General features: G+C 39.6%; 1 protein-coding gene across 1 annotated transcript in view; it reads right to left on the reverse strand.

The window, feature by feature from the left end:
* Nucleotides 1–4,214: 4,214 nt before the first annotated feature.
* Nucleotides 4,215–13,082, reverse strand: part of RDX (radixin) — a 73,696-nt gene continuing 64,828 nt past the window's right edge. Inside the window, exon 15 of the mRNA XM_012773755.3 lies at nt 4,215–4,308. Within this exon, the coding sequence (XP_012629209.1) occupies nt 4,242–4,308 (67 nt within the window). The 3' untranslated portion in view covers nt 4,215–4,241. The remainder of the gene's footprint in view (nt 4,309–13,082) is intronic.

Here is a 13,082-nt window from a genome sequence, read left to right on the forward strand (position 1 = left end):
CCTAGCTCACAGCAACCTCAAAGTCCTGGGCTCAAGCAATCTTTCTGCCTCAGCCTCCCAAGTAGCTGGGACTACAGGCATGTGCCACCATGCCTGGCTAATTTTTTCTATATATTTTTAGTTGGCCAATTAATTTCTTTCTATTTTTAGTAGAGTCGGGGGTCTCACTCTTGCTCAGGCTGGTTTCGAACTCCTGACCTTGAGTGATCCACCCGCCTCAGCCTCCCAGAGTGCTAGGATTACAGGCGTGAACCACCGCAACCCACCTATATATTTTTTTAATATACAAAAAAGGTACTACTCTTTCTAGGACAGCAAAATCCCTGCCATAGAATATTCCGGCTTCTGGCTCCATTGCATTCCCAGGTCTTAGGACTGAATGATTTTATACCAACTTTCACTTATAATCAAGGAGAGGCCTGAGAAACAGCAATTTGATAAGAAAGCACAACAAAGCACATGGTTATCTTCTAAGTTATAAAAATGCCTGATAACCAATGATTTCACATAAATTTATGAGAGACTAATTTGAGAATAAATATTCCTTGATATTAGACAGTGTTATATCTGCCTCATAACAGATTATTTGCTTATGTGTCCCCTGTAGGAGGAGGTGGTCTCTACAGCAAATAGACTTACTTAGTACCCTTGAAAAATTTCAGCGACAGGTAGAAAATTCTATGTCATGTCGGCATATTTCATGTGGTTTTTCTGAAAATCTTTAAGGTGTAACTTTGGGCCCAGCAAGCACCTGTCACATAATTGCAGCACAATACATACTTAAAGGATATAACAGTGATATTAAAACAGCCAACTTTGTGTCGCAAACTGTCACCTAATCCTCAAAGCTTCAGTCCTTGGACATTCAAACCACCGCCAAGTGCCAGAACGAGCGCCATCTCATGAATTAATAATGCCATTTCACATCCCAGCTCTGCCACTGTACTCTCCTCTACACTCTTTCTCCAAACACTGGCCAACTCCAAAGTAAAGCTGTGTGAAATCAGAGAACATTAGAACCTGAGATGGGGCAGGCAAGCCCCACAGGTCAGTAGGGCAATTCCTTGAGAATCGTTATTCACTGCCTACCACCAGGGTGCAGAATCAAGTGGAAAGTCGATCTCAGACTCATGGTAGAATATATTTATTGCTACATTTATATACAATTATACAAACAGCCCAGACAGGAAAGGGAATGTTGCCTTGATTTCTGCAGATTCCACGGATGGGTGCATGGAAAAACACAGCTGTATACCACGGAGTTTGCTCTCGGTTAAAAGCCAAAAATAAGTCACATACATTTTTTGAAAAAAATGGAAAATTCTTGGAAATTCTCTCCATAGACTCCTTCTTACAAGCTAGTCATGCAGAAAAAAGAAAAAAAAAGAATTGGGTTTTCAGAAGCTGATACCTTCCGGCATCTGATTGGGGGATGATGCCTTGAAGACGGGGTGCAATAGAGGCCGGCTTGGGACTGCAGGGTGCGATGCGCAAGTCCCGAATCCTGGCCCTTCTTGCTAAGGTCTGTCTTTAGGAAAGACGATCGAGTAGGGTTTGGAGGGAGACAGAATAGTGAGAAAGGGAAAACCGGCGGTCAACTGAGATGAGGAGAGAACCATCGGCAAGAGCCCTGGTTCAGGGAATACTGTCCGCCCCGTTGCAGCTGAGAGTCCAGGCTTTGGGGGAGATACACAGTCAGAACACCAGGAATGTCTTGGTCTGTCCTATATATTCTAAAGCTCTCCGTATGTCAGCTGCCAGGGACCTGCGTGAAGACACAGAAGAGAACAGGAATGTCAGGCAGGAAAGAAACAAACTCAACTAATGGCGTTGAAAAAGGCATGACTCCGAACATCTTTCCACACTTTACACTTAGTTGTGGTTAAGTTAACATTTAGTCACGGTTGAGTTTGTTATTGAATTACGAAGGGGAATGGAACGCCGCTGAGGAAACGTGACGATGTACCGATTGCACCAAAATAAAGGTGGATCCCCAGACTCTACGCTCTGAGCCCAGCCTGGCTGGAATTATTTTTAGCCTCAAAAAGGAATGGAACATAGTCGATTTTGCAATGTTCTGCTCCAGAATAATCATGTGGATGTAAGATCGTGGTGCAAACACTCCCCCTTTCATGTCACTGTCACCTAAACCTATGTGACCTGAGTCCCAGGAGAAACAGCTGAGCAGCCTGAGGGGTGCGTGTGCCCCAGGAACGAGATCACGGTGTTTACTCCAGGTGGTGCGACCCACCTCGGGCACCTCTCCGGGGATGCAGGAGAGAGGACTGCAGGACGGGTCTCGCCTGGCCTCCTCAGCTAAAATCAGCCCAGAGCCTGGACGTTGAGGGCGAGAAGCCCGTGGGTCTGCACAAACTAGACTGTGCTGACCTTTGGGGCTGATCAGTGATTTGCAGACAGTCTGGTCCTGAGGTCCCAGGGTCCCCTATCCCTGAAGAAACCTGTCAGCTCTATCTCGGACGTGGTTTTAGAGGTCACCTCCAACTCCTTGCCACCGTAATCCCACAGGTCCCCTAGTCACAAGGAAGACAGATGACAGTGCTGTGGAGAAACCCTGAGGACAGTGGCAGAAGGACCAGAAAACCATTCAGAAGTCACTGTCATTTTTCTTGGGTCAATAACATCATCATCAACTCTGGAGGGGCCCAGCAGTTCTTCCAAGGCTGCCAACTATGTGACATTTCAAGCTGGAGGTATGTGGCAATTGCCAACTCTCTTGATCCCTTCATAAATTTATCTCTGGATAATTCAAAATCTCTTTCTGCCGTTCGACCTTGACTTTTTCTGGTGAGTCATGCAGAAACTTCCTTCGCCTACTTCTGACGACAATAGCTCAGGGCCAAACTCACTCAAAGGGTTTGCTCTAAAAAGCAAGAACTTTAATAGGTGAAAGTCAGGGAGGAAAAACTGTGAACCATTAGGCAAATTTTAATTCGGGAAATTTTACTAATCAACAAACAAAATGGAAAGAGTCACATGAATGAATTTCTACACTGGAAGAAATGGTTTAAGGACAAATGGCTAAGAAGAGTATTGTTTGTGGCAATCTATGGAAAATTAAGAATGTACTTTAACCAAGGATTTTAGCTCAAATATTAGGAATGAAGCTAGCTGGATTCTATGAATTTTCAATCAGGTACACTCCTTTCAAAACAAGTGAGAGCGAATGATGATGGATGTGTCATAGCCCTTCAAGTGGATTTTGAAACAATGAAAAGTGCTTTCGCATGTCATGAAATGTCAGAGAGATTCTTGCATGACCTTAAATGCATTTCAGAGCACTCTAAACTTCAAGGCCAAAGAGGCAAATTGTTTCTAAAACTTTCCCAACTTAAGTGAACATTTCCCCACCTTAATAGGACCATTTTTTATGTCACATGAAAAAAAATCTAAAAAATAATATTGCTATAATGGACATTTATTCCACATCTTAAAGTATTATCTCAAATATATTCACACAGCAATTTGGAGGAACACAAATATACCATTCAAGATCTACAAGATAAAACTGCATTGGTGTGATTTTATTTAGAAATGAGATGGATCAAATAGTCTCTTCCAAAGAAACCAAAGAATTTTAAAACAGTCTGTTATTGTGGCAATGGGGTAGTTAAAAAAAGTTATTTAAAAATAGTATTGAGGTCAACACATAATGCTATATTCACCTGCCTTATGAACCAGTTCTTTAATTCTTCTATGCATGTACACGACTTCATTTTTAAGTAAATCTGATTTTTTTTTTAATAAAAAGAACCTCCCAGCAGGACACAAGTGTCATGTGTGTGAGTTTGCGCTGTGATTCTCTTAGTGTCACTGCTCATCGAGTGGCTTCTTTCACAAAGGTAAGAGAATGTTCTAAAGTAGCACATCCAACCAGTTCACCGAGATTACAGGTAGAATCTTATTTTAATAAACTCTAGCTGGCTTTAAAATTATTAAATTGGAGGACCATATTTTCGATTGGCAAAGAACTTAAGAGGTGCAAACTACCGAGAAAGAACCTGGAGGGTTGGAACCAGAGGCTGTAATGGTACAGGTTGCTCTCGGTCAGCCCCTTTGAGGAAAGGTCCTGGCGTGTGGATGAGCAGATTCGGGGTTCATAGGGTTCCCCCCAGCATCCTGGCCGTGGAGGGTGTGGCAGAGCGCATGGGAAGGTGGGCTAGGCCTGGCCACCGCCGCCAGCTGTACCTACCTAGTGAGGGAGGGAGCCTTCTTCCCGACTGTTACATCTGCTTTATACTGCTTTGGCATGATCGCATCTGGAACAGCGCGTACAGTTTGGGTCCCCACCTTTCAAAAGAGACATCAAGAGGTTAGAAAGCATTTAGCAGAAGAACACGGAAGGAAGCCAAATGGGAAGGGTGGCTGCCTGCCCAGCAGTTCGGAATGCCAGGAACACCCTTGTCACCCTGGATTATTGTAGGGCCTGCTGGGTAACCAAGTTGCCAAACTAATTTTCCTAATCTTTAACTTCTTCTTCTTTTTTTTTTCCCCCAATCCACCTTTGAAATTCCACTATTAGAATTAGAAATAAGAATAACTTGAAATCTCCCTTATAAATTGATGCTAGAATTCTAATAGTTGCAGCTTCTCTACACAAACAAGTCGGTTTCACAAGAAAAGTAGATCTCAAGCTGTAAACATCAGAACTGCATGTCAGAGCAATGCTGATTACCAGATTTCATATTTAATTTGAAGTTCTCTCTTGATTGATCTAGTCCCTGTTAAAGTTTATTTCAGTCACCAACCAGGCTAATGGACCCAAAAGACTTCGTAGTGCCTACTCTGAAATCAATAGTTGCTGTGTTTTATTTATTTATTTTTTATTTTTTTATTTTTTTTGAGACAGGGTCTCACTCTGTTGCCCAGGCTAGAGTGTCGTGGCATCAGCCTAGCTCACAGCAATCTCAAACTCCTGGGCTCAGGCGATCCTCTTACCTCAGCCTCCCGAGTAGCTGGGACTATAGGCATGTGCCACCATGCTCGGCTATTTTTTTAAATCTATGTATATTTTTAGTTTTCCAGCTAATTTTTTTCTAATTTTTAGTAGAGTCAGGGTCTTGCTCTTGCTCAGGCTGGTCTTGAACTCCTGAGCTCAAAGGATCCACCCACCTTGGCCTCCCAGAGTGCTAGGGTTGCTGTGTTTTAATAAGCAAATTCTTGATACTTGCCTCCTAAGAGATTAGGATGGGTTAAGACAAACAAACAAATAAACAAACAATGAAAAGTATGTCCTCTGCAGCCATATTGGTGCTGCAGTGGTTAGAGATGAATTTCAGCCCCACTGTCCCTGGTCTGTCCTCTTCAGCTGACTCACCTGCCATTCGCAGGTGTAGCCCTCAGATTTACCAAAAACAAAGTCATAATTATCAAAGAAATTGTTAAGCTGGCCAAGTTTAGCCATGAGTCCGTTCTGTGACTGGGGACAATGCTGCTTATGGTATTTTCTATCCTCATGGGTAAAGAGATTGGAAATATAGTTACTGGCAGTCTTTGTCTTATAAATGGGTTACATATTAAGAGGGCAGCTGTGGTGGGCTGTTTCCATGCAAACCATGTTACAGATGGTAGTCCAGTTTCTAGGCAGTTTAACCCATAATGAAAAACTGAGTCTTTGCAGTAAAATACAGTAGAAACTCCTAATTTGTCAAAAGCAGCAGTAGAGGAACACAGAAACAATGATATTTATCAACAGTTTTATTTTTTTAATGCATGAGCTTGATGTTGAACTAGGCAGAATTAATTAGAAGATGATTAATTTTAAAGGAAATTTTAAGTATTTGCAAGGTTAACAGAACTGGCACTTAATTGTATCAAATTTCATCTCAAAATGTAGCTGTATTTTTTTCCTTAGTCGCTATTACTACTCTCACCACAATTAACCATGACTGACGTAGATTTAGACTCATAAAGGAATAAAAACGGAGAGAAAGAGCAAAAGAAGAAAAAGAGAATGATTCTCATGGATATACTGAGAAAATTTAGAACAGCACGAGAAAGGAGGATGGGTAGAAAAGTGGATAAATGTAAAACACAAGAAAGAGAATAGGAGTAAAGGTGGAGTTAGCAATGATAACCGAGGAAACTGCTTATTTGCAAATCCCTAAGAAGGAAAGAGAGGAGGAGAAGAGGTAAGTCAGAAATTTCCAAAGTTTGCCACTAGGTGGTGCCATGAGATTAGACTACAGTACTTTGGTTGACGTCAGTAACAACTGCAGAGGGGAGACACATACAAATCAGATGGGCTGGATGTTCCAATACAGGTGGCTCAGGATTTCTGGAGCACTAAGCCGTAGGTTAGGACATATATCAAGTTTTTTCAGGAATGAAAACATGATTTAACATTAGGCCGGGTGCGGTGGCTCACGCCTGTAATCCTAGCTCTTGGGAGGCCGAGGCGGGCGGATTGCTCAAGGTCAGGAGTTCAAAACCAGCCTGAGCAAGAGCGAGACTCCGTCTCTACTATAAATAGAAAGAAATTAATTGGCCAACTAATATATATAGAAAAAATTAGCCGGGCATGGTGGCGCATGCCTGTAGTCCCAGCTACTCAGGAGGCTGAGGCAGCAGGATTGCTTGAGCCCAGGAGTTTGAGGTTGCTGTGAGCTAGGCTGACACCATGGCACTCACTCTAGCCTGGGCAACAAAGCAAGACTCTGTCTCAAAAAAAAAAAAAACATTAAAAAAATCTAGTTCAGTGTTAATTTTTTTAAGCACTTATGCATGATTATCTCAATATACACAGAAATAGTATTTAATCAGTTTAAAACCTCCTTTTATTTTTTTTAAACTCTTATAAAGGTATATGTATTAATATATAAAAGGTAGTTTCATTAGTCTAATAAAGGCCAGGTGCCAAAAACCTAGAATATATTTAGTGGCAAAATGTTAGATATATTAGAAGCATTCCTCTTAAATCAGAAATGAGACACTACTTATGTTCAACATTGCACTGGAAGTTCCAGCCAGTCAACTCAGTAAGATAATAAAAGTTATATGGATTGGGAAGAAAGGCTAAAAACTTATTTGCAGAAGATGACTATATAGAAAGTCCAGTAGATTCTGCAAATTACTAAAAAACAATAAAAATTAAACAAGATTCCTCAATTTAAAGTCAGCAAACAAAAATCAACTGCATTTCTCCATACCAGGCACAAATACCTTTCAAATGTAACTCTTAAAAAGACAGCAAAAAATAAGATTCTTGATAAATACATCTAACAGAAGAAATATATGATCTTAATGCAAAAATTTAAACAACTTTACTATAAGGTTTTAAGGAAGACTTCAATAAATGGAAAGATATATTCGTGATTGGAAATGCTTAATATTATACAGATATAATTTCTTCCCACATTCATCAATTACCATGTTTCCAACAAAAAGTTCCCAAAGATTTTTTCCATAAAATATAAACTAATTCTAAAATATATGTAGAACGAAGGGCCAAAACTAGTCAGGAGTTTATTATAAAAGCATGGTGGAGAAACTTTTAAAGAAAGCTTGACTATATATCAAGACTTGTTACAAAGCTAAGGCTGTAGTAATTAAGAAAGAATGGTACTGACACAGGGATAGGCACATTGACCAATGGAACAGAACAGAGAGTTTAACAGAACAGAGAGAGATATATGAAAGAAGTGGTGATACAATCAGTAGGAAAAGGATGAATTGTTAAAATATTGAGATAACTAGTCATCTATATAGAAAAAAGTAAAATTGGATCCATACTTCATATCATACACAAAAGTTATTTCTAGCTGGACTAAAGATTCCTCCCCCCCCCATTTCTTTCCTTTTTTTTTTTTTTGGAGATAGGGTCTTGCTCTGTCATCTGGGCTAGAGTGCAGTGGCATCAACATAGCTCACAACAGCCTCAAACTCCTGGGCTCAAGCAATCCTTCTGCTTCAATCTCCCAAGTAACTGGGACTACAGACACACACCACCACACTTGGCTAATTTTTCTATTTTTTGTAGAGATGGGATCTTGCTCTTGCTCTTGCTTTTCTCAAACTCTTGGCCTCAAGCAATCCTCCCGTTTTGGCCTCCCAAAGAGCTAGGATTACAAGTGTGAGCCACTGAGCCTAGCCTGGACTAAAGATTTAAATGTAAAAATAACCAAACTTTTAAAAGAAAATAAAACCCAAAACATTTAGGAGAAAATATAGGAGAAGATCTTCATGACCTCAAGTGAGAGGAGAATTTCTTAAACAATACACACAAGAAAACCATTCCCACAAATCATAAAAAGAAAGATTAATAAATTAAGTTCAAACAAAATCAAAAACTTTTACCCAACAAAAATATCATGAAAAGGTGAGGTTACGACATCTATAAAACACTTAAACGAGGCCGGGCGCTGTGGCTCACGCCTATAATCCTAGCTCTTGGGAGGCCGAGGCGGGCGGATTGCTCAAGGTCAGGAGTTCAAAACCAGCCTGAGCAAGAGCGAGACCCCGTCTCTACTATAAATAGAAAGAAATCAATTGGCCAACTGATATATATATAAAAAATTAGCCGGGCATGGTGGCACGTGCCTGTAGTCCCAGCTACCAGGGAGGCTGAGGCAGAAGGATCACTCGAGCCCAGGAGTTTGAGGTTGCTGTGAGCTAGGCTGACGCCACGGCACTCACTCTAGCCTGGGCAACAAAGCGAGACTCTGTCTCAAAAAAAAAAAAAAAACAAAACAAAAAAAAAAAACACTTAAACGTCAAAAGATTAGTAACTACAATATAAGGAAATTTTCTGAATCAATTAGATCAAGATAAACAAACAAATAGAAAATAGGCAAAAACCAAAACAGTCATGTCAAAGAAGAGGAGACACCAAATACCCATAAATATAAGAATTCTCAACCACATTAGTAATCAAGAAAATGCAAATTAAAAGCACAATAAGATACTATCTCATACCTATCAAATTGGCAGAAATTGAAAAGTCTAGTGATATCATGTAGTGAAGATGTGGCTATATCCTAACTCTGGGAAACAATTTGACGGCTATGTAGTAAAGTTGAAAATGTACATACCCTATAACTCAATAATTTCCCTCCCTAGGCCTCTGCTATAGAAATATTATTGCTCATATTCACTAGAAAGACAAGAATATTTTGTGGCTATATTGCTTATAACATTTTTTTAAAATATTGGAAACAATCCAAATGTCCATCATCAGGAGAATTGATAAATTGTAGTATATACATAAAATGAATACCCTCACAGCAGTGAAAATGAATGAACCGCAGCTATAGTCATCAATGAATGGATGTGCATGTGTATCTAATAAAACTATTTTTATGAAGTTCATATGTGAGCAAAACTAGACATTCTATTGCTTGTAGATACAAACACAGATAGTAAAAGCAAAGTAAAGGATGATGTAATAGAGGAGGAAGATGGAATGCCAAAGTTACTGGCTATATACTATTTTTTAAATGATATATATCTAATATATATATTATATATAATATAATTATATAATATATTATATAATTATATTATATATTATATTATAATATATATTATATATAATATATATTATATAATTATATTATATATTATAATTATATTATATATTATAATATATTATATATTATATTATATAATTATATTATATATTATATAATTATATTATATATATTATATATTATATTATAATATATATTATATATTATATAATATATATATTATATATATATATATTCCTTCATTTATATTTCTCCTAGGAACATTTCTTTCCCTGACACTGTTGTAAAACAATCTCTAGTTTTTAAGTGTTTAAAACGGCTAGAAAATGATGGAGGAAAAATACTACAATAGACAGGAAAGTTATGAATTTGGTTTCAATTCTCTTTTGTCTTTGAACCATTCAAATTTCAAAGGTCTCAAAGAAACCATCCATGTAGAAAAGTCAGTAGTTACTCTCAGGACACCGAGTAAAAGAAGTAACTGTTATTCCCACAGTGTCGGTTGGGTGCTCTCATCTCTTGACATCAGTGATTCTCAAAGTGTGGTCCCAAAATATCAGCATCAAGCCTCACCTGTTAGAAATGCAAATTCTAGGGCCCCACACAGACCTACCGAATGAGAAACCTGGGGAGGGGGTCCTGCAATCTGTGTTTTAACAAGACTTCCAGATGATTATGATGCGTGCTAATTTGAGAACCACTGCTGAAAGTTTTTCAGATGTGTCAGAAAATCCCTTCATTACATCAAAATAAGACCTCTGTAGGGTCACATCAAAATTCTCAACAGCTGAGAAAGCCACGCCACTGACCCTTGAAAGAATATGACGGATTCTTAAATCCTTTAACACAGGGTTCAGCAAACCAAATCCAGCTTCCCATCTGTTTTTGTATAGACCATGATTTAAGAACTTTTTAACTTTCTTTTTTCTTTTCTTTTTTTTTTTTTTACAAATCATAGGAAGAATATTTTGTGACACATGAAAATTATATGAAATTCAGATTTCAGTGTCTATAAAGTTTTATTGGAACACAGGCATGCTCATTCGTTTACATATACCTATAGCTGCTTTTGCACTACAACAGCAGAGTTGTAACTATTGACAGAGAAGATTTGGCCTGCAAAGTCAAAAATACTTAGTATCTCGACATTTCCATAAAGGACATTTGCTCTAATTTGATAGTTAGAATCTACTAATCTAAAAGCAAAATACAGCTAACTATAGTGATTTTCTCTTAAATAAAAATGCAACTTTCGGCCGGGCGCTGTGGCTCACGCCTGTAATCCTAGCTCTTGGGAGGCCGAGGCGGGCGGATTGCTCAAGGTCAGGAGTTCAAAACCAGCCTGAGCAAGAGCGAGACCCCGTCTCTACTATAAATAGAAAGAAATTAATTGGCCAACTGATATATATATAAAAAATTAGCTGGGCATGGTGGCGCATGCCTGTAGTCCCAGCTACTCGGGAGGCTGAGGCAGGAGGATCGCTTGAGCCCAGGAGTTTGAGGTTGCTGTGAGCTAGGCTGACGCCACGGCACTCACTCTAGCCTGGACAACAAAGTGAGACTCTGTCTCAAAAAAAAAAAAAAAAAAAAAAATGCAACTTTCATTTTAATTCCATAGGCAAAAATCTAATGGTTTAAAGAATTATAAGGAAAGTTAAATCAGATCTATTTTTATCTACAAAGTAAATTAAATAACCCAGATAGAGCATCTGGAAATTGTTAACTGTGCTTTTTTTCTCTCTTCAAATATTCTAATAAGTGACAAATAATTGACTGGGGAATTCAAATGAAATACTCTATCACATTCCATTCTGAAAACTAACTTAGAATTCTCCTCCTACATTTACTCAGGGGGGGGGGTAACTTAAACTGTAAGCCTGTCTCAATGCTGCGCGGTGACTTCCTTTCTCAGATTTCACACTGTGGCCACCGTGCTTCCTGGCTCTCCTCCCCATGCTGAAACTCACCAGAGCCTTCCCTCTGATCCTCAACCTCTTGAATTTTCTCCAGACTGAGTTCAGTGTGTATCACTAAGTTCCTGAAATATTTTATTCAACACCTATCGGGTGGCAAAAAAAAAAAATAGCCTATTTCTATCCACATCCACCGTCACTCCTCCAATTTCACTTTCCTCTAGATTTCTAAGATCTCTTGAGCACAAACCCTTCTTTGATTTTGAGGGCTTTAACAGTCAGTAAAAAGAGAAGAACGCCTTCTCTCCCCTACAAGAGTAAATCATGTATTTCAGCTATAAATCCTTAAGCTATGCTCACCCCATCTTGAAAATGGAAGCACCAAGCTCTGGACAGATTGGAGATCCTAGACCATGTGAACCTGCTCTTCAGGTTGGTGTATGGGATCTCCAGGTCACTGCTACTCTGTGTTCAATTTAAGACTTAAAGCATTCTTCTCTGACCTCTAAATCAACGGATGCATTCACTTTGAGTTATGCAGGTAAAATATCCTCCAAGGAGCATGTGGCCATGTCTCAATTGGCTTTAAACTGGAAAGGTTGTGTTACACGATCAAAAGGACATGGGACGTTTCTTCCACTTCAAAGAAAACCAAACTCCAAATGCAGACTCTGCCACTATGGTTGTCTAGGGGCAGGTTACTGAACTGTAAAATAAATCAATACACCTACCTCCAAGGACCCCTGCAGCCTTTATGACTCCTTTGTGTGGATTGGGAAAAGGTGCTCCTTTCCTCCCACGGAGGCAGCCCCGTGTAGACCCCGGGTACACAGCTTGTTGTGTGCAAACTACATTTGCACTTTTGTCCCTGTACTTCTGTCCCTCAAACTTCTACTGACTTTATCCTTTTTTAAGCTTAATTCTGGCAGCAATGTTTTTCCCCCCAGGCCAAACTGCGCAGTGGACATTTGGCCTAGATCCTGCAGGCTTCCTTAGCGTGGCTTAGAAAGCTCCTTGTGATCTGGCTCCTTTCCCTCTTCATCTCACAAACCACTCTCCTCCAGTCCACTCAGCTCTGGACGCGCTGCCCTACTGTCTTTTCCCTGGCCGAGTCAGGTCCTTTCTTGCCTCAAAGACTTTGCACCCAGAATACTTTGAAGATTGCAAATTGGTGTCCAGGGGGCATCTTCTAGCATGCAGATATATCTTCTTTGGCTTTCAAAGCTTTTTCAAAATTTTTTGAAATAGCTAACATGTAAAATTTGGGAGTCGTCACATAAAAATTACATTTCAACTTAAATATAGTATTTTTGAATGCTCTTCTTCCAAACCCGTTTTCTGGCTTCTCTGGGAAGATCAGAAGGCATAGCAACACTGGGCCCACCGTATCTTAAGAGATAGATGTTGGCCTCCCTCGGTAAGACCGGTCAGGAGACTCCTGGTTAGACGCAGTCCCCGCCAGGCCCAGAGCGCTGTCTGATCCCTCCAGCATGTGCATCTAGCATCTTGGTTTAAACACAAGATGAGGAGCTAGACTCTTTCTCCTCCAGGTGGCAACTTATCTGCCACCTCCTCACAGAGACCTTTTCTGACCTTCTTATCCCTGATTATATTTTTCCCAACTCAGTCCCTTTTATATTTTTTTTTTCTTTTTTTTTTGAGACAGTCTCACTCTGTTGCCTGG

Source organism: Microcebus murinus, chromosome 4, assembly GCF_040939455.1.
Source record: "Microcebus murinus isolate Inina chromosome 4, M.murinus_Inina_mat1.0, whole genome shotgun sequence".
Taxonomy (NCBI): domain Eukaryota; kingdom Metazoa; phylum Chordata; class Mammalia; order Primates; family Cheirogaleidae; genus Microcebus; species Microcebus murinus.